Source organism: Nelumbo lutea, chromosome 2 (genome assembly GCF_056320005.1).
Source record: "Nelumbo lutea isolate HS-2025 chromosome 2, American lotus-T2T, whole genome shotgun sequence".
Taxonomy (NCBI): Eukaryota; Viridiplantae; Streptophyta; class Magnoliopsida; order Proteales; family Nelumbonaceae; genus Nelumbo; species Nelumbo lutea.
In genome coordinates, this window is record NC_142685.1 from 964,038 (window position 1) to 985,435 (window position 21,398).

The following is a 21,398-nucleotide window of genomic DNA, read 5'->3' on the forward strand; positions in this document are numbered from 1 at the left end:
TGAATTTAAATATATACTCGTGTTTTTCTGTTAATAATTATTGTTGCTTTCTATTAATTGATGTTAAATTTATTTTTAACAGAATTAGTTAAGGGTCCATTTGATTCCTAGTTGATATTGGAATCAGAATCCCACAAAATCAGAATCAAAATAGTCTATTCCTATAGTTTGCTTGATTCAAATGGGAGTCAAAATCAGAATTGGAATCAACTGAAATGGGATCTCATTACCAAGGGAGGGGTAGGAAATGGAAAATTCCTCATATGGGAGAATGTCATTCCACCATAAATGAGAATGGGATTCTGATTCTACCCAACCAAACAACTCGGACATTCCAATTCCAAAGCCCTATTTTCCATGAACTTGACACTAACATAGACTAATAGACTGTTTTTTTAACCATGAACTTTAAACCATTTTTCACCAGTTTCAACTTGAAACTAACCGATGAGGGGTAATTTGGCCCTCCAATGACATCACACCATGTCGCACTTCTAAACCGTTGCATAACACCTCGATGTCACATAGATAATGACTTGAGTCTACCTCAGACACACCTTGCACACCTTGAGAGTGTTTTGACGCCACCCCGGTAGGGCTGACCTATAGGCACCTCGGCAAGATCTAGAGACCTTAGCACGAGGGGTGACCTCCCATTGAGGTCCCACCGACCTGACTAAGGTCTAGTTGGCAACTTGCGTGATGTAGCGACCAACCTCCGCTACATGCGACTTATCGTCTCTGAATTCTCTTGGATCACGTTACCTTGCTGATGGAGCTGGCTCCCATGTCGCCTGCTTCAGAAGTAACTGGATAAGCTTTATCACTTTATTTAGAAACCATTTTCGAGTGTGAAACCACCTCCGAATGTGGCAGGCCAATAAGTTGCATCCTCATAGAGATCTCAAACGCGCTACATAAAGCTCAAGACTATCTGCGTCTATATAAATGTAGCCCCTTCAACTAGAGAAGGTGCACATGTGATTTAGCTCTCAAAAGTCTCTAGCTCTCTCAAAACACTCTTTGCTAACTTAAGCATCGAAGTGCCCACCCTGAGTACTTTGACTATCTTCTTGCAGCTCGGCCATCCGACCTCGTTAAACAAGCATCTGAACCATCCTCAACAGGGAGCACCAAAATCGTACATCATCACTAACCATAGACTATTTTCAATTAAATAGGAAGTTTTTATTTTTTATCCTTTTCTTCTACTCATTTTCTCTCTTATTCTTCAACCATTGTTTGAGAAATCAATATCCATTTTCTCACAACATGATTCCTATGTTGGAATAATAAAGACTAACAATCCCACTAAGCAATGTACCTGGAAGTCGAAAACAATAAGATTAAGTTCAAAACCATTCAATACGTGGGTTGAGATTTTGCAGATACTAATAGTAACAAACAGCCCAAAAGATAGGAAGAAGAAGAATACTAATGGAGACTAATAGACCCATTGAAAGCAAGGACTTCAATGAATACTACTCATTTCTTGGGTTTATTTGTGGAAGGAGAAGTAATGGTTTAAGATTTGGTTGAAGCATCAATACAATATGGAAAAAAATATTGAAAGTAGGGGCTTCAACAAAAACTACTCACCTGCTCACTAATGGCATTTAGATTCTGATTTCTCATGTATGCATGTTGGAAAAGATTTTCATGGATGAGAACCTTGGAAGGACAAGTTACTAATTGAACAAAAAATCTCTAGTGGGGCAGAAATATGATAGAAACCTTCCAAAAGACATGCAATCTAGCAGAGGGTCAATTTTTTTATGGCCAACTTCCATAGATTACTTAGTGAATGGGTGGAAATGGGAGCAAGGAGAGACAAGTGATTTTCTCTCATGAAAGGGAAAATGGGATGACAAAGTCTTGTTGGCGTGGCCTAGGGAGAAGGCTGGAAAGGGAACAAGGAGGAAGAAGGTGAAGCCTTGGTTGGGATAAGGTAGAAAGAAGAGGCCATCTTTGTTTTAATATATACTAATACATAATCTAGACAAGAAAGAAGTCAAAGAAGTAAGTTATTCAAAGAGATTGGCTGATCAACAGACAATCTAGTTCTATGGATATTTCACCAAACATATAGCTTATATGTTGTTCATGTGGGTAGCCAAAACCATTGGATTTCAGTCCTCAACTTTTGCTAATTATTAGGGTTAATCCTCAGTCTTGAGATCTTTTGAGAAGATTATAAGGGGAGAGGAAAGTCTAGTTAAAATGTCAAGAGTCTTACTGGAGATAAAATTCTAGGTAGCTTTGGCTTAGAGAGGGGGATAGGAACACTACTTTCTTCCATCATTATGCATCAGGTAGGAGGAAAAATAACAGAATTAATTGGCTAAAAGATGAGGAAGGAAACTGAACAAATGATATCAACAGAAAATTTCTCATACTATTGTTGATTATTTCAAGACCTGTATTGTTCACAGGACTATCAGAATTTGGAGTCCATTTTTGAGTTATTTAATCTAGTTATCTCTGAGGAAGAGAATGCTAGTTTTATTTTTGCCCCTTAAAAATAGGAAATTCTGAAGGTTATTTTTTCAATAGGAAGACAGTGCGTGATCAGAAGTGGCCCGTGCAGGCAGAACTATGGGTTATTGTTCGTGCTTTACAAACTGATGTAGATATGAATCTCTTTGTTGTGATTATCAAGTCGAATTCTTTACAAAGCATTTTATCTTTGAATGGACATTTTTTCTTCTCTTCCTTGGTCTTCTTTTTCTTTTTTAATATAAACAAGAGATCTAAAAATGAGCTACACACAATGGGGGGTAGCCCATCCCCAAATGTCAACACAAGAAAGACACTTTAAAAAGAAAGGCAAATAAGGAATAGAATTAAGATTTGAATGAGCGCAATTAGCATGCCAATCAGCAACTCGTTTCCCTTCCCGGAATGTGTGTTTGTACTCCATCACGCCATCCATCCTCTCAACCAAAGACTTGCAACCTTCGGTGATCCTTCTCAGTCTTCATAGAGGGTCCACCTGGTTCTTTAGACAATCAATAACAAGGTTTGAATCGCCTTCAATGCTAATGGATTTTCCATTGAAATTGAGAGCGAGATTGTGAGCTTCCCAAGCCATCTACGCTTCAGCAAGATTGATAGTTGAGGTTCCCATATCATAGGCTTTGAAATCCAAAATCTGGCCAATGTGGTTTCCGGCCACACAAGCAATGGTGCATCTATTGTTTATGCAAAAAGCATCAAAGTTTATTTTGATTCCATCCACTTTTGGCTTAATCCACTTGATAGGGATGACCATATTTCTTGGAGCCATCATTGAATCACTATCATAAATTGCATTGGCTTCCAAAAAGGAGCTTTTAGCTCCATCAATGATAATTGGAGGAGGAATTTCCTTGTTATTGAAAGTTATGTTATTTTGATTCTTCCAAATTTGCCACAGGAAGATAGCAATTTTTTCTTTTGCAAAAGGAGTCTTTGGATGATGAAAAATATCATCCAGAGATGCCCACCATTCTAGCACTGAATTGCAATTCCTTTGAGGAATCGGAATAGTATCCTTCGTTATGATCCAAAATTGTTTAGTAAATTGGCATTTTAAAAAAATATGGCAACAGCCGTCAACATCAACACCTCTTATCCTAAGAAGCTATCTTGGAAGGGAGTTTATTATTAAGAAAGATATATATAAAAAAAAAAGATCTTGATTTTGGGGGCCACTTTTAGATTCCAAATTTTGTTGATTTCCTTTCACCATAGTAGGGATACCATGCATCCAGCAGGCCTCATTATATGCCGATTTGATAGGGAAGTCACCTTTTGGGTTAGGTCTCCAAATTTTACTATCCTCCAATTCATCTCATGGAATAAAAATATTTTTAATATTTTCCCATGCACTTAATGGTACAAGGTTCTTAATCAAGTCTTCATCCCAAGTTTTAGTCTCGTGATTAATGACATCACTAAATCAGAAGTCAATGTTACTAATATCGGCTTCATTATCCAAGTTGATAAGGGGAACCTCATCAGACCACTTATCGAACCAAAAATTTGTCTCATTACCCTTGCCAATAATCATTCATAATCCTCTCTTAAGTAAATTATGGTTCTCAAGGATGCCTTTCCAAGCATGAATGATTCTTATTTGGCTTAGTCTCCCAAAAGTATTTTCTCTGGAGATATTTGCTACTTACAACTTGAACCCATAAGTTATATTTTCATTTAGAACTTTCCAACTTAACTTGGCTAGGCAAGCTTCACTCATCTAGGCTAAATTCTTCAGGCCCAACCCACCCCACCGTTTAAAAGTGCAAACTCTGTCCCAGTTGATGAGATGGAGTGGTTTCCTATCTTTACTGTTAGCCCATAAAAAATCTATTTGCTTCTATCAAGGTCTCGAATGACTCCCCTTGGGACCTTAAATGATCGCATAATATATTGTGGAATCATGTTACAGGAAGCCTTAATGAGAGTGATTCTACCAACAAGGGAGAGAGAATTCCTTTTTCATCCTACCAGTTTACTCTCCATCTTTTCTCTCAAAATTTTTTTGTTCTTATTATATTTGTTGCTAAATATAGGAACACCTAAGTAGTTTTTGTTCTTTGCCTGTAAAGAGATTTTGAGAATTTTTGCCATGATTTTCTTACATCTTGGGTGGATGTTCTTTGAAAACAGTAAGGTTAACTTGGAAAAATTAGGGGCTTGCCCTAAGGCTTTGGCAAAATCGGACAAGATGTTCTTGATTGTACAACAAGCTTGTATGTCAGTCTTGGCAAAAATAATGCAATCATCAGCAAATTGAAGAATAGGTATAGAAGGCCCAACTCTGGACACCCAACAACCAATAGGACTCCCAAGGCCAAAAGCTTCCTTCAAGAGGTTAAGCGTGAGCGCCTCCGCACAAAGGACCAAGACTTAGGGGGAGAGGGGGTCCCCTTGTTTGATCCCTCTGGAAGGGGTAATATCTCGAGTAGGGACACCATTTACCAAAATCCCGTATGTTACCATCCTAATACACTCCATAACCCAGTTCACCCACATATTGTGAAAGTTAAATCGTCTAAGTACTTTATCAATAAAGTCCCAATCAAATTTATCATAAAGCTTTCTCCATATCAATCTTACAGGCCATAAGCCCCTTCTTACCCTTTTTATTCTTCATAGTATGCATGATTTCATGGGCTATGAGAACTTTATATGTGATTTTCCTAGTAGGAATGAAAGCACTTTGAAAAGGGGAGACAATGTCATTAAGGAAAGGCTTGATTCTATTCACTAAAATTTTTTAGATAATTTTATAAATGATGTTGCACATACAGGCTTATAGGCCTATAACTATTAGTCATTTCCGGGTTGGCAGTTTTAGGAATAAGTGTGATAAACGCTTTGGTGATAATTTTATTCATCTTCCAAGAGTGGAAGAATGCTTTTACCACACTACATATGGAATTTCCAATTATGTTCCAATATTTTTTAAAAAATAGTGCATTAAGTCCATCCGGGCCTGAAGCCTTGAGGTCCTTCACAGAAAAATTTGTCTCTGATTTCTTCATCTGTTACTTTTCTAATAATGGATAAATTCTGCTCATTGGTTACGGAGGAATTTATTGCCTCAATAAATTAATTCATCAGCATCAACTAGACCATCAGTTTTGAATCTCTGCTCAAAATTATCACTTAGATATTCAGATATATCATTTTGGTCACATACCCAGTCACCCTCATTATTTTTTATTCTAGAAATTCTATTCCTAGTCTTTCTTTTTGTGGTCGTAGTATGAAAAAAGATGTTACTCATGTCTCCAAGTTTGATCCAATTAATTCCGGCTTTTTGGGCCCAATATGTCTCCTCTTTAATAAGTATAGAGTTGAGGTGTCTTTGGAGAGCCGACTCCAAATTTAAAAGGGAAATGTTTTGATCATCATTTACTATTCTTGCCTGAACATCCCCTAACTGTAGATATTATCTCTTCTTTGTTGTATATAAAAACTTTAACTCCTTTCCTCATACTTTGGCCTATAAAGCTAAATCTTTAGTCAGGAAGTGTGGCTTTCTCCTACCCCTTTTTGAACTTTGTTTGTTCTCTTTAATAGAAGTGTTTTGTTATTAAAAAACAAAGAGAAGTGTTTGTTCTCTTTCTCCTACCTCCTCGTGTCTATATTTCTCTCCCTCTCCTCTCCCTCTTACACGTGCAAATACACCACTCAACTAGTGGCTTTCAAACTAAACTTGCCATTAGTTACAAGTGTTCGGTAGCATTCAACTTATCTCTCTATTCTGAAACATTTGCCTTTTAGAGATTGTATGGCCATCCGGCTAAACATCAAATACATCTTTAAGTTCTGAAATTCTTTGGTTGACCTTGTCACTGAATAGATTCAGTGACGAATATTTGTATAAACTAGAAATTACATTATTGTAATAAATAATATTATTATATGTGACTAACATTTACTTTTAACATTATACAACATATATTATATTTATATAATAATATTATATTATTAATATTATTGTTAATAGTTTAATATATTTTATATAATATAATATAATAGTATTATATGTATAATATTAAAGATTATGAAAAAGACCATTACCCAATTGTTCCCAGCTATTTGGGATATTGGGAGCAATGTACCAGATACAATCCTAATCTTTGATATCTACTCAAGACTCGCACAAAAGTCCTATTTGCTTTTCGGTAAGTTATTACCTGGGCAAGTTTTCCCTGGAAAACACTTACCCAGGTAAGTGCATTTATTCATGTTCTCTTATTTCCTAGGTAAATAAGTTAATGACCATTTTAACCATAAAAATCCATTATTAAAAGGGATATTTTTATCCCATTCAAGTGTTAACAACTTTCCCCCTACGTGGGAAAGTTATTTACCCACCTAGGAGATAGGTTTCCCTAGCCCCCGCATAAATCTGAAAAGTGAATATGGGATTCTTGGTCAATGAAAATCAAAATCCCATTGACCAACTTCCCTCCCCCCCCCCCCCTCAAAATCCGAAAAAAGAACACCCACAAAGTAGTTTCATGTCTGCATTTTCAACTTGACAACCCAAGATTTTACCATTATACCAAATAATGGTTCAACTATGATTTCAAAAATATATCATATCCAAAAAATTTTTCCCATATAGGTGACCATACACCACCCATTCTATATGATATGAGAATGAGATGTGACCACACAACCCCACTTTCTATTTGCATGAATGCCACCTTTATAATCCTGGATCCCACTTCATGACCTCAGCTCACATGAAACCGAGAGGCTGAGGTGTTTCTGTATCCCATATCATCAATAGTGATCCAACGTGCTAGTATAACCCCATAATAAAATATTAACATGTTGAATGGCTACCATTGATAGGCGTGTGGCTGACGTGGATTGAGATAAAGATACGTCACCAATCCAAACTCTTGGAGGATCTCTAGTCCCAACTCCCAAGTCCTAACAATTGTTTTGTGTGTGTAATATATATTTGAGTGCCCATAGGGTGGTCATATGACAGGCTTGGGGCGGATTCTCCTCTCACAATAAATAAGCTGAGTTTTAACCGCTCATAACATCCCAAACAGATGGTTCAAATTAATTACGCATAATGATAAAAATCTTTCACATGACTATAATTTTTGCTGTAGGGTTGTTTTTGTTAGAAAATATAAAATCATACATAGGACGCCTTAAGTGGAGAACTCATATGTAGAGTCTTCATGTTACTCCTGCACCTCGTTAAATACCCAAATTTGACGAGTTCATATTGTTAAATGGATTGAATTCAGATTGCCTTAGCTGGATCAAATGTGACTTCGGAGAAATGGATACCATTTGCAGCCTTGTCCATCCAATGGTTTAAGACTCTATATCTGAACATGATTCGGAATCTGAACGGAAATTGGGTCTGCTTCTGTTTAGATTTGCCTCTAGTGGAGGGAGACCATCGTCATCGCTTGAATTCCACTCCTCTTCAGATTGAGATGCAGGTCTCTGCAGGTGGGAACATGAATCATCCTTGTTGGTTGTTTTAAAGATTTCTGGCCTGCATCAAGTATTAGAAGCTAGCACATTGAGTAAATACATTGAGAAAGAAAATCAAAATGATAAAACTTCGTGCCAAAATAGGAAACAAAATATGATATGCAGTAGTTAAAGGTATATTTTCAGCATGCTCATGCATGTTCAGCCAATTTGCTCTCCAATAATCTGATTTGCAAATTGGGTTGCTTCAATTTCTTTTATAACGGGTTGTTTCAATTTTGAACCGTTAGAAAAGTCAATTCATACAAATTTGGTATAAAACATAACGAAATAATTTGGGTGTTTATTGAATATGTTATTTCTTAAAAAGAAACAGAAAAAGTATTTAAATGACACTTTTCTTTAGATCCATTCCCTATTGTCTTTTCCTCCTCTCTTCATAATAGATCTCATCTTTTTTTCTTTTTTCTTCTCCTTGAGTTCTGTACATTGAAACCCATTCCTCTCCGCCATCAATTTTTTCCTTTTCTTTTTTTACAAGTTTTCCCTTTTCATTTTCTATGGTCAGATTTTTGCTATTTGTACTGTATAAAAAGCCTTGATTAATTGTAACTGAACATTTTATTTTTCATTTGACAAGAAGAGATTATAGACTACAAAGAAAAGGTATCTCATGTGTGTGGGCATGTGTGAAAAGAACATGGTTCAATTGGAAATTTCACATATCTATACTGTAGTAGCACATCAGGTAAATTTTGATTATAAGGCGCACCAAATAGTAGATTTCTGAAGTGTGCGAACTTGCTCATAAAAGAGCACTTGTGAAACCATGCATGCCACCTTGCTACCTGATTCAAGAGCCTTCTCTCTCCCACTTTCATCTACCACAACGAAGCTTCCTGTGTAGTGAAAGCATAACCAAACAGTAAGTATCTCTATCAGACATACTCTTGATTTTGACATTTTAATGATTCTTCAGGACCACCTCTATGCGGGGTTAATTTGAAAGAACGGAACAGCTAAGGTACACAATGAATGCCATTTTTTCTATAAAATGTTATCAAGTAACAACCAAGCTTCCAGGGACCTTTTTCTTAAGGTCTATAAAGTTATAAATAAAGCAAAACGGACTATTTTAATTAATTTTACTTTTTCTATATGTAGTTGTGAATCCTTTTCCATTCACCTTGCTGAGTCAAAACTCTCAGATACATGCCAGGTTCTGATTCCATGTCCATGTCCATGCAATACTAACTAAATGTAGGCTTACACTTTGAAACTACAAATCCTAATGATGAAAGAAAGAAAATGTTGTTCATGGAGTTGCTGCAGGGTAGATGGCATGGACAGGTATTTTTGGAGTTGTATGGCCAGAGTAACCAATCAGATTGAAATGTAATTCTATTAGATATTTGTAAGTTCAGCAACTGCATGGAGTGTCAGGCAATCAAGAAGCAAGACAACCATAAGATAATTTAATTGGCTGATAAGGAGTATGCAGGTTTCTATTCAGTAGTTGGGGAGATCAGCAAATGCTTTGGCTGATGTGTTAGCCAAGCAAGGGGCAAATTGGGAAGAATTGTTCTGGGCTCAGCCGTGATTTCTGTGGATACCAAAAAGGTTATGGGTTGAAGAACCAATAAATGACCTAATGAACCATAATTTAATAGAGGATAATGTCCATTATACAGGAATGATCAAACAGGGATCACAGCTAATCCCAAATGGGGGGAATAAGGCTTTCTTGGGCTGAGATTTTTGCATCAAACCTAGCAGTGTTCCTCCCCAAATAACTTGTCCTAACCCAACTGGCCTGAAAACATTATTTCCAATATTATTAAAAAATACCTGTACAATTAATAACAATAAAAACATTCTGGAACACTCAACTGGTATGTAAACGTAAACAGAAAGAAAAAATATCATAAAACTAATGCTGAACGGAGACAGGAAAAGAAATTGCTCAAGACAATAGCATTGCACTATGATATGAACAATCATCTAATGAGAATGGTCACCCAAAAGACTTCTATGTTGCAATGAAGCTGTTCTTGTATGAAGTGTCAGTGAGAAGAACAGATCCTCTATGATCAACTAAGATTATTTTTGAAGGAAACGGTCATAAACTGGTCAAACATAAAGTCAAGAGATGTGAAACAGAAATGTGCTAAACAAAGATACCCACAGGAAAAAAATTAAGATAAAAATAGTTCTTGAAATACAACCCCCCCCCCGCGTGGACATGATTTGCACCCTTCCATATGCATCCGCATCCTTATCATTCTTGTCTTATAGTTGGGGTTAATCCCCCAGTACAGTCCAAATATTGTTTTTCTGGGTATAATGTTTGGACAAGATAGGGCTGGCCCTTGAGAGTTTTAAAGGGATGCATGGGTACTAACCTCTCTTGAACTACAATCAATCAACAAATGCATGGTCAATTACAGATCCAAAAACACCAAAATATAATCCAAGCAAAAGTTCGAGTGAAGAATAGTATAATGAAAGAGACCATGGCCTTATGGAGAGAGAGAGAGAGAGGAAATTTTGCAAAAAAAAAAACTTGGGAACAACTTTTTAGTTTTTGTTTTGCCATGACCCAGAAATAGCTCTTTTTGGAATATAAATGCCCTTGCATCATTATAAAGCACTGTTTGGATCTGCATAAATGTGTATGCTCAATTACAGATCCAAAAACACCAAAATATAATCCAAGCAAAAGTTCGAGTGAAGAATGGTATAATGAAAGAGACCATGGCCTTATGGAGAGAGAGAGAGAGAGAGGAAATTTTGCAAATAAAAAACTGGGAACAACTTTTTAGTTTTTGTTTTGTCATGACCCAGAAATAGCTCTTTTTGGAATATGAATGCCCTTGCGTCATTATAAAGCACTGTTTGGATCTGCACAAATGTGTATGGTCAGTTACAGATCCAAAAACACCAAAATATAATCCAAGCAAAAGTTCGAGTGAAGAATAGTATAATGAAAGAGACCATGGCCTTATTCATCAAAAAAAAAAAAAGAAAGAGACCTGGCCTTATGGAGAGAGAGAGAGAGAGAGGAAATTTTGCAAATAAAAAACTTGGGAGCGAAAAAAAAACAAGTTTTATCCACATCAAATGCTAAGGCTTAGGCGCAAGCATCACATGGCACAAACCTTGTTTTATCCACATGCTCTTCTGAAATTTGGCTGGAAACAGTGCCAATGATTTCTCCCCTCCTGCATCCATTACCTTCAGCAATAGAAAAACATTGAAACAATGAACAAAGGAAATAAAAAGGATATCAAAAGGTAAATCACAATGAACATGCAGTAGAAACATAAACTGCTTTGTTGGATTTTGTTACCTAGAAGGTAAACTTTAGTCTTCAGTGTTTTTTTTTTTTACTTTTCTTTTTCTTTTTGATCAGCAAGTTGTGATCTTTAATGTCAATAAGAGAAAAAAGTCAAAGGACTAGAGTAACACCTTTCTCCAATTTCTCAATTACTTCTCTCAACCAGTAAGGACAATATGTCAGATTTGGTTATCATTTTCCAATCCCAATGTAGCTCTATCTAGCCTATCCCCATTCACCACCAATTGCCATTATTAATCAGAGCTTGTCATCTCAAGTATCCAAATGAAAAATTAAAATTAAGAATTCTTTTTAAATTTGAGCAATGAAATTTAACATTCTGAGTATTGACCAAGTCCTGTAAAAGGCTTCTAGCAATTCAATGAATATCCAAAGGAATTCGGAATACATTATCATTTAAAACTTTAGTTCAAAACAATCACAGGTGAAGTCTTACCACTTGACCATCTAATGAGATTTTAAGATGCATGTTTTTTTTAATCCTTTTCTTTGTTTGCTTCTCCATGGTACCTAGCACAATTTGGAAAATTTTGATCTAGTGCTTTTAACGAAGTTTATAATACGAACTCAACACGTCAAAAGATCCACCAAGAAACACATCTTGGCTGTGTGTGGTTAAACATACTTGTGCTGAAAAAACCTTAGAATTTAATGCAACAGACCAAAAAAACAACTCTCCATCACATATACCAGCCATTTGGAACAAGGACAACAAGGAGGCCTGATTCAACAAGGAAATCATGACCGAAACCCACTCAAATATAAACAAAACCAAGATTATCAACCAGACTCCAGCAAAATAGTCAAATTTAGGCATAGAGGATTCCTTATAAGAAAATCCATAGATCAAATCTGGATGGGAGAAACGCAGTAGAATATAAGCAAGGTAGAAGTCAGGACTTAAATTAGCCATATAAAATCTTTGAAAAAGGTGAGAAAGGGCAGGCTTTTGAGTTAACTACAGTAACTTGCAGTCCAACGAAATTCTAAATGATCTCACGATTAACATCAAAACAGAAAAAAAAATGTGAGAATGGAGGTTAGAGTCTGACTGGTGAGTTCCTGTTTCTCCTCTTTATATAATAGCCTTCACATTTGGTTAATTTTGTTACAACTACCTACAACCAACAGGTATTGAACTTCCTTACATGGACCTTTGGTGTACACCTTCTTGATGGGCCTGACTTAAATGGGCTTTTGTCTTGCTCAGCATCCTTACCAATTCTATCTCCCATGAGAGCAACCTTGTCCCCAAGGTTCAGATGACTGAACTGGCGCAAGATAGTGTGGTAGTCCTCCCATGTGGCATCTTCCGTTGGGAGATGCTTCCAAATGACCACGGATTGTTGAATTGTGGCCTTACCCTCCTTAATGATTCTGAAGTCCACAATTTCAGTTGGTTCTGGCAACAAGATCCCCTCTTCTGAGAACTCTGGTAGTGTTGGTGAAACAGGAGCTGTCGGCCCTAGGTGTTTCTTCAGCAGAAAAACATGAAAGGTGGGGTGTAACTTGGATGAGGTTGGCAGGTCTAGCTTATAGGTAACCTTACCTACCTTCTCAAAGAACTGAAACGGTCCATAGAAACACAGAGCCAGATCCTGGGAGATTCTTGTTGCCAGGCTACTCTGTCTATATGGCCAAAGTTTTAGATAGACCCAGTCTCCTGATTCATAAGAGACATCCTGGTGCTTCTTGTCATAGTGTGATTTCATTTGTTGTTGGACCTGCAAAAGATTGGTTTTAAGGTCCCTAAGGACAGCATCTCGCTGGGTTAGATAATCATCCACCTCCACCACTGCAGTTGAGACTTTTTCATAGGGTAACAAGGATGGTGGGTCATGTCCATATAGAGCTTTGAATGGGGTTGCTTGTAGTGAACTGTGGTATGAGGTGTTGTATCAATACTTGGCCCATGGTAACCATTTGAGACATGCCCAAGGGAAATCACTTGTAAAACATCATAGATAAGTTCTAGTGTACGATTAACCACCTTGGATTGGCCATCTGTTTGTGGATGGTAGCTGGTTGAGCGATGTAGCTTGGTTCCTTGGGCCTTGAAATATTCAGACCAGAATTTGCTCTTGACGGCTGCATCACAATCTGAAATGATAGCTCTTGGTGTCCCGTAAAGCTGCAAGACTTCCTGAATGAAAAGCTTGGCCACTTGTACCATTGTATATGGGTGAGCCAATGGTGCAAAAGGGGCATATTTAGAGAGTCTGTCCACAAAGACTACAATGACTGTCTTGCCTGATGAGGTCAGAAGGCCTGTGATGAAATCCATTGAGATTTCCTCCCAAAATTTATCAGAAAGTGGGATGGGCTGAAGTAGTCCAGCTGGTGTTTGGGTATCATACTTGTGTCTTTGGCATGTCAAGCAGTGGGCTACAAAATAGAAATGTGAAGCCAAGAGTGCACAAGACTCCCGAATGACCACCTTCTAGAGAAGCATGAAACAGTTCCAGGAGGGCCGGAATGTGAGCTAACTGCACGGGAATAACCATTCTCCCCTTGAACATTAGGATGCCATTGAAAACTGAATATCCAGGTACATGGCCCTTGCCTTGCACCAGCTGACTCCGAATATTAGTAAGGTGTTCATCTTGAGAGCTTCTTCTTTCAGCTGACCCGCCAAGGGGTAAATGGGCTGAGACACTGATAATTGACCCAATTCATGCTGCCGTGAGAGTGCACCAGCAATCACATTAGTAGGACCTGGTTTCTATTCAATTGTGAAATCAAAACCTAGCAGCTTGTACCACCATTTTTGTTGAACATCTGATAGGTCCGGTTGTTCCACCAAATGTTTTAAACTTTTGTGATCTGTACAGATAGTAAAATGGCAGTCCAGTAAATACCCTCTCCACTTCTGGACGGCAAGGGTCATGGCTATCAATTCTTTCTCATATGTATATTTTCCGTGGGCCTGTTTTGGGATGACTTTGCTAAAGTAAGCTACCGGTTTCCCTTCATGTAGTAAATCAGCTCCTATCCCTGTGCCTGACGCATCTGATTCCACCACAAATTCTTTAGAAAAGTCTGGTAATGCTAACACCGGATGTGTTGTGAGAACCTGCTTTAATGTAGTAAAGGCGGACTCAGCTGCTTCACACAAATCAAATCTGTTCTTCTTTAGATTTTCCTTGGGCCTGTTTTAGGACGACTTTGCTAAAGTAAGCTACTGGTTTCCCTTCATGTAGTAAATCAGCTCCTATCCCTGTGCCTGACGCATCTGATTCCACCACAAATTCTTTAGAAAAGTCTGGTAAGGCTAACACCGGATGTGTTGTGAGAACCTGCTTTAATGTAGTAAAGGCGGACTCAGCTGCTTCACACAAATCAAATCTGTTCTTCTTTAGTGTGTTAGGGGAGCAGCCAGAGTCCCACAATTCTGTATAAAGCAGTGATAATATCCTGTAAGGCCAGAATGCATTGAACCTTTGTTGGGTCTGCTTCAGTACCAGCCAAGATGATATGCCCAAGATAATGAATTTGTTTCTTTCCAAAATACATTTGGACATTTTGGCATACAGATGGTTGGTGCGCAAAATGTCCAGTGTAGTACATAAGTGCTGCATGTGAGAAGTCCAATCTTTGCTATACACAAGAATGTCGTCAAAGAACACCAATATAAATTGCCGTAAGAATAGCCGGAAAATTTCATTCATTAGTGATTGGAATGTAGAGGGTGCATTAGTGAGGCCAAATGGCATCACTAAAAATTCATAACGGCCCTCGTGTTTGAAATGTTGTCTTACGGACAGCATGGGGGTGCACTCTAATTTGGTAATATCCAGCTCTTAAGTCCAGCTTGGAGAAAATAATGGCCAGCCCGAGCTCATCTAGTAGCTTATCTATAATTGGAATGGGAAATCGGTCTCGCACTGTGATTTTATTTAAGGCGCAGTAGTCTATACAGAAACGCCAAGTTCCATCTTTCTTTTTAACTAAAAGCATGGGGACCGAATAAGAACTGGTACTGAGTTGGATCATACCTTTGTCTCGTAGTTCCTTCACCATCTTCTCAATTTCCGTTTTATGACGGTGTGGATACTTATAAGGCCATAACATTTGCTGGTGCGGCTCCCAGTTGTATCAGAATCCAATGAACTTGTTCTCTAGAAAGTGGCAACTCCGTTGGTTCTTGTAAGATATGCAAATAGTCTTGCAATAGTGATTGGAGTTTGGCCTCTTGGGCTTCTGAGGCCTTCGAAGTCCCCACCCCATCTGAGAGAGTCAGGCCTGAGTAATTAAGGCCTAGACTCGTAAGAGTGGTACTTGTTGTTGATTGACAAACCTTGAGTATGGTTTGCAGATGACTCGATTGGACTGTGTTTGGCCCATCCCTTTGATGTGGCATGGCTTCTCATTTTGGATGAAATCCATGGTGAGCTTGGCCCAATCATGTGTCACTAGGCCCAATTCGCTTAACTAGTGGATTCCCAATATGATGTTTGACCCATAGAAGTCCAACAGATGAAGATCTACCTTAAATTCACATCCTTGAACGAGCAATGCCACCTTAGCACAAACCCCCTTGCACCAGATACCTCCCCCATTCACTACATATACAAAGGATGGAGCAATGGGTTGCATGGGTAACCCCAATTGTTTGGCAAGCATCACTGTTACAAAATTTAGAGTACTCCCACTATCGATGAGCATCAAGACACATCAGCCATGAATCTGACCCACCACCCTCATTGTAAGGGCTTGCAGAGAGATGGTTGGTTCATTGGGTTTGATTTCTTGTTCTGACTCGCCTATGTTCTCAACAAGTTCTTCTTCCCATTTGTCAGAGTCGGTTTGTAGAAAGAATGCTTGTTGTTTCTTGCAATGATGACCGGGGAGAATTTTTCCTCACAATTAAAATAGAGGCCTTTCCCCCATCGGTCTTGCATCTCCGCCCAAGATAGTCTTTTTAATGGAATCGAATGGACTTGTTGTGGTGTGAAATGTCCTTGCAGATACAATACGATGGTGTCACTCAATAAGATGGTCCCAATGGCCAATTCTTCTTTAGCCCATTGATATGTTCTTCATGGAGTCTAACTAAATTGATTGTCGTGACTACCGTATTTGGTTGCATGGCCTTGACCTCAATTCGAAGATCATTTCGGAGACCCCTAACAAAGCAACAAACAAATCTTGTCGCCAACCACTCAAATTCCATTTGATATTTTCGTAACGTCCCTATTTGACGAATCTTGGCTAATGCTTCATTGAAATCTCCGAAGCAGGATGGCCTAAATTTGATGCAGAGAACCTCCGTGAAGTCGTTCCACGTTGGTTGAGGATGCGATCGTTTGCACCACTGAAACCAGTTATTTGCTTCTCCTCCCAAGTAGATTAAAGCCATTGCTACCCTTTGGTGTTCAGCAATTTCTTAGAGTTCAAAATACTTCTCTGCCCGATAAATCCAAGACAAGGGATCTTGGCCACTGAAGGTGGGAAAAGTCTATCTTGGCCAGAATCCTCACCTCTACTTCTTTGGGATTTGTCGAAAAGGTTTGATTTTTCACTTCATGCCATCAAAATGACAAGGGTTTGGAAATTGGAGAATAGCCTGAACTCGAGTATTGAAAAGAAAGCTTTACTGAGTACCATTGAAGAGATTGACAGAGCAAAAGAGGTGGGCCCCTTATCTAAAGAGTTGAGTCCGAAAAGATCCCAAGCAAAAAATAGTTTTGATAAATTGACTGTAAAGGAAGAAATTAAGTGGAGACAAAGAGCTAAAGTCACTTGGTTAAAAGAGGGTGACAAAAACACACTTCTTTCATAAAATGGCAAACGCCCCAACAAGAGCCTCCTCAGTCAACAAGTCGGTGTGGGAGGATAGGAGTGGGGAATCAATTGAAGAGATTGACAGGGCAAAAGAGGTGGGTCCCTTATCTAAAGAGCTGAGGTTGAAAAGATCCCAAGCAAAAAATAGCTTTGATAAATTAGCTGTAAAGGAAGAAATTAAATGGAGACAAAGACGCACTTCTTTCATAAAATGGCAAACGCCCAAGCAAGAGCTTCCTCAATCAACAAGCTGGTGTGGGAAGGTAGGAGTGGGGAATCAATTGCAGAGATTAAGTCAGTGGCAACCTCTTTTTACAAAAAATCTCTATAAGGAAAATTGGACCCACAAACCCTTTCCTATAGACTTTCCTTTCAGGCAGCTGAGTGAAGATAAAAAACTTTGGCTTGAGAGATCCTTCACAGAGGAGGAAGTTAGGACAACAATTAAGAAGTTAGAAGGTGATAAATCGCCAGAGCCGGATGGTCTTACAAACCTTTTCTACTTAAAATGCTGGGATTTTGTGAAAAAAGACTTGATGAATGTGTTCCAGGTTTTTCATTCAAATGCCTCTCTACAAAGAAGTTTGAATGCCACATTTATTACTCTTATTCCAAAGGTTGAAGGGGTTGTGAATATCAAGGATTTTAGGCCAATCAGCCTCTTGCACGGATTTTATAAGATCCTGGTTAAAATTCTAGCAAAAAGAATGAAAGGGGTGTTAGGCAGTGTAATTTCTAATAACAAGAGTGCATTTGTTCCGGGGAGGCAAATGATAGACTCAATTCTCATTGCTAATGAACTGATAGATTCCAAAAGAAGAGAGGGAACTCCGGGTGTGATTTGTAAACTTGATATTGAGAAAGCCTATGGCCATGCCAACTAGAATTGCCTGGATCTTGTGTTGGAAAAAATGAATTTTGGGCAGCAATGGAGAAACTGGATCAGAGTTTGTATTAAATCCCCTAAATTTTCAATCCTAATTAATGGACAATCTACGAGGTTTTTTAGGAGTTCCAAAGGCTTGAGACAGGGTGATCCCCTCTCCCCTTTGTTGTTCATCTGTGTTATGGAAATCCTCACTCTTTTTAGTAAGAAGCCCGCAAATTCTGGTTATTGGGAAGGATTTGCAATCTCCCCTAATAAGGATAAGGTCAATATCCTCCAATTTGCATATGATACCCAATGTTTTGTTGATGCATCTCTGATTCAGTTGAAAACAGTGCTTGGAATTCTGAGTTGGTTTGAAGCGGTGTCTGGTCTCAAAGTTAATATGAGTAAAACTCAGATTATCCCAGTGGGCCAAGTCTAAAATTTAGAAGAATGTGCAGGAGTAATGGCTTGCCAAATTGAACTCCTCCCAGTAAAGTATTTGGGGCTGCCTCTTGGGGCAAAATGTTCTTCCTCCTCGACCTGGGTTTCAATTATTGAGAGAATGGAGAAAAAATTGGCTTCTTGGAAGGCAAAATATTTGTCATTTGGGGGTAGAGTGACGTTGATTAAGAGTACCCTATCTAACCTCCCCACTTATTTTCTCTCTCTTTTCCCCATCCCAAACAGAATAGCAAATAGGCTGCAGCAAATTCAGAGGAACTTATTATGGATGGGATGGGAAGATGAAAAGAAGATTCACCTTGTAAAGTGGGAGAAAATGTGTCTCCCTAAGGAAGTTGGTGGGCTGGGAAGAAGAAATCTGAAGAAATTTAACTCAGCCCTTCTCAGTAAATGGTTATTGAGATTTGCTACTGAAAGGAATGCATGGTGGAGTGGGGTGATTGGAGATCTAGGGAACTTCATCCAAGCTGGGGCAGATCTCATTGGGCAGGCATATTGAAAAATCTTCCTATCCTCTTGGATGGGATCAGACTTAAGGTGGGAAAAGAGGATAGAATTAAGTTTTGGAAGGATCCCTGGTGTTTGGAGGGCTCCTTGGCAGAGGCTTTCCCCCTCCTTTTCCAAATTTCTGTGAATCGAGAATCTTCAGTAGCTGAGAATTTTAATTTTTCTGGTGGTTCCATTGTTTGGACACCTCTTTGTAGGAGAAGTTTGTTTGACTGGGGGTTGGATGAGTATGTGGAGCTGTTGGGGCTACTTCAAAATTAGAAGATAGATATGAGTCTGGAGGATGAATGGAGCTGGAAATGGAATTCAGACGGCTGCTTCTCTGTAAAGTCCCTGGTCCTCAAGCTGAACAGTTCGGGTCAGTTGGATTTCCCTGCCAATCAGATTTGGAACCCAATTAGTCCCTCCAAGATTAACTTTCTGGTTTGGACAATGGCTCTTGATAAATGTCTGACTAAAGCTAATCTGAAGAGGCGTGGCATTCAGATTCTGGATCCCACTTGTGGTTTGTGTGGATCTCTTGCAGAAACTACAGGGCATTTGTGTATTCACTGCCCAATTCCCTTCATGGTTTTGGGGCACTTCCTAAAGGCTTTGGACATTAGTTGGGTTATGCCAAGATCTGTGAAGGAGCTGTTGGGCTGTTGGAGATTTGAGGGCCTCAGCAAGAAAGGAAAGCTTGTATGGAGTACCATTCCTGCAGCTGTGTTGTGGTCTATTTGGGCTGAGAGAAACAACAGAATCTTCTGTAGTAAATTTAAAAGTCTGGATGAAGTACTGCAGAGAGCTGTCGGCAAGTTAATCTCTTGGGTGTCAGTTACTGAGGAGTTCAAACATCAGAATTTGGCTCTTTTGTTTAGTTCTCAGTCCTGGATGTGTTTGTAATTTGATTTGTACCCAGGCAGTCTTAGTGGTCTGGGTTTTGCTGTACTAATTCTTTTTTTCTGTGTTGAATAAATTACATTACCTTTTCCAAAAGATAAAATTACAAGGGATTCCTTGATGTCCCTAAATTCGCTCGTGAACTTGTGCAGATCCACTTCGATTCGATCAACTCGGTCTTCGATGGAGGCAGAACGGGTGTTAGTCATCTTAACCTTTCTAGTAGACTCTGATACCAGAATTGGTGTGTTCCTGCTCACCCAGGAGTCTAACTTCGAGGGAGACTCTACCTCCAAAGAGAGAGAAAGAGAAAGAGAGCAACTTCAAAGGAAAAACTATGATTTCTTATTCTTGTTTCTCCTCTTTATATACAGCCTTTACATTTGGTTAATTTTGTTACAACTGCCTACAACCAACAGGTATTCAACTTGCTTATGTGGACCTCCTTTGTACACCTTCTTGATGGACCTGACCAACTTAAATGGGCTTTTGTCTTGCTCAGCATCCTTGCCACTAACAGTGCCACTTTGTACCCAAAAAAAAGTGCTAGGAGGAAGGTTTGTATCCAGTCCACCCTTCCCAAGATCCAGGATAGCCTGGCCCAACATCGAGTAATGTCCTAGTTTGTTCTTGAGGTTACATGTTAATCAAGCAACTACTAAACAAATAATAATAAAAAAGTAAATAGATAATAGATAATTTGGAGGTGCAAGATTATCAATGACACTTCTCAGACATTGTTATAATCATTTCCTAAAGACAGCACCACAATGTTCTAACCTCAGATTCCAGATTTCTCAAAAATAAAAAGTCATTACCTAATGTTAGCCCCAGCAATCTGGGCTCTTAGTAGGGGAAGACCAGATATGGACCTAATGATGTAGCCTGTAGGACAGGGTAGGAATCTTACAAATTTTAGATCTGGTGGTGGGCTTTGTAGGGTGAAGGACTATGGTCAATTAGGGATGAAGAATGGGGATGGAAAAGCAAGTAGATAGCTTGCTATCCACCAAAGAATGAGCAAACTAGAGAGAGGAGTGCTCTTGCTGTTTGGATAAATAGCAATGAGATAAGTCACTTAGAAGAAGAAACATGTGAGAGAGGAGTGGAAAGAAGATAATTTTCTAGCAAAAACTAGAATTCATTGAACCAAACTATATTTCTTCAAACCAACTATTCTTAAAGCAAGTAGATAGCTTGCAATCAACAGCAATGAAATAAGTCACGTAGAAGAAGAAAGAGGTGAGAGAGAGGTGAAAAGAAGAAAATTATCTGGAAAAAAACAGAATTCACTGAACCAAACTATATTTCTTCAAAACAACTATTCTTAAACTGCAATTACAATGACTCTATTTATAGACTCAAGATATGAGCTCGAGTGTCCCTTTATAGCCTTCGATTTGGGCTAGGAAACTGAACAACTTCTAATTGCTTCGAAACTAAGACAAATCCTATGGTAACCCAAAGGGACACTCCAATAAGAACTCTAATTCCTCAAACAACTCCAATAACCCATTATTGTTCCCATTAAGACTAACTTACTTTAAAGACACCTGAACTAAAAATAGA

The 21,398-nt window shown here is 38.6% G+C and overlaps 1 protein-coding gene across 8 annotated transcripts in view; it reads right to left on the reverse strand.

Moving 5' to 3' along the window:
• Positions 1 to 7,550: 7,550 nt before the first annotated feature.
• LOC148867996 (Nucleic acid-binding, OB-fold-like protein) overlaps positions 7,551 to 21,398 on the reverse strand; it is a 34,498-nt gene continuing 20,650 nt past the window's right edge. For all 8 annotated transcript variants that reach the window (XM_088969406.1, XM_088969409.1, XM_088969410.1 and 5 more), the window contains 3 exons: positions 11,124 to 11,199; positions 8,738 to 8,864; positions 7,551 to 8,026 (listed from right to left, as the gene is read on the reverse strand). In XM_088969406.1, the coding sequence (XP_088825532.1) occupies positions 7,840 to 8,026; positions 8,738 to 8,864; positions 11,124 to 11,199 (390 nt within the window). In that variant the 3' untranslated portion in view covers positions 7,551 to 7,839. The remainder of the gene's footprint in view (positions 8,027 to 8,737; positions 8,865 to 11,123; positions 11,200 to 21,398) is intronic.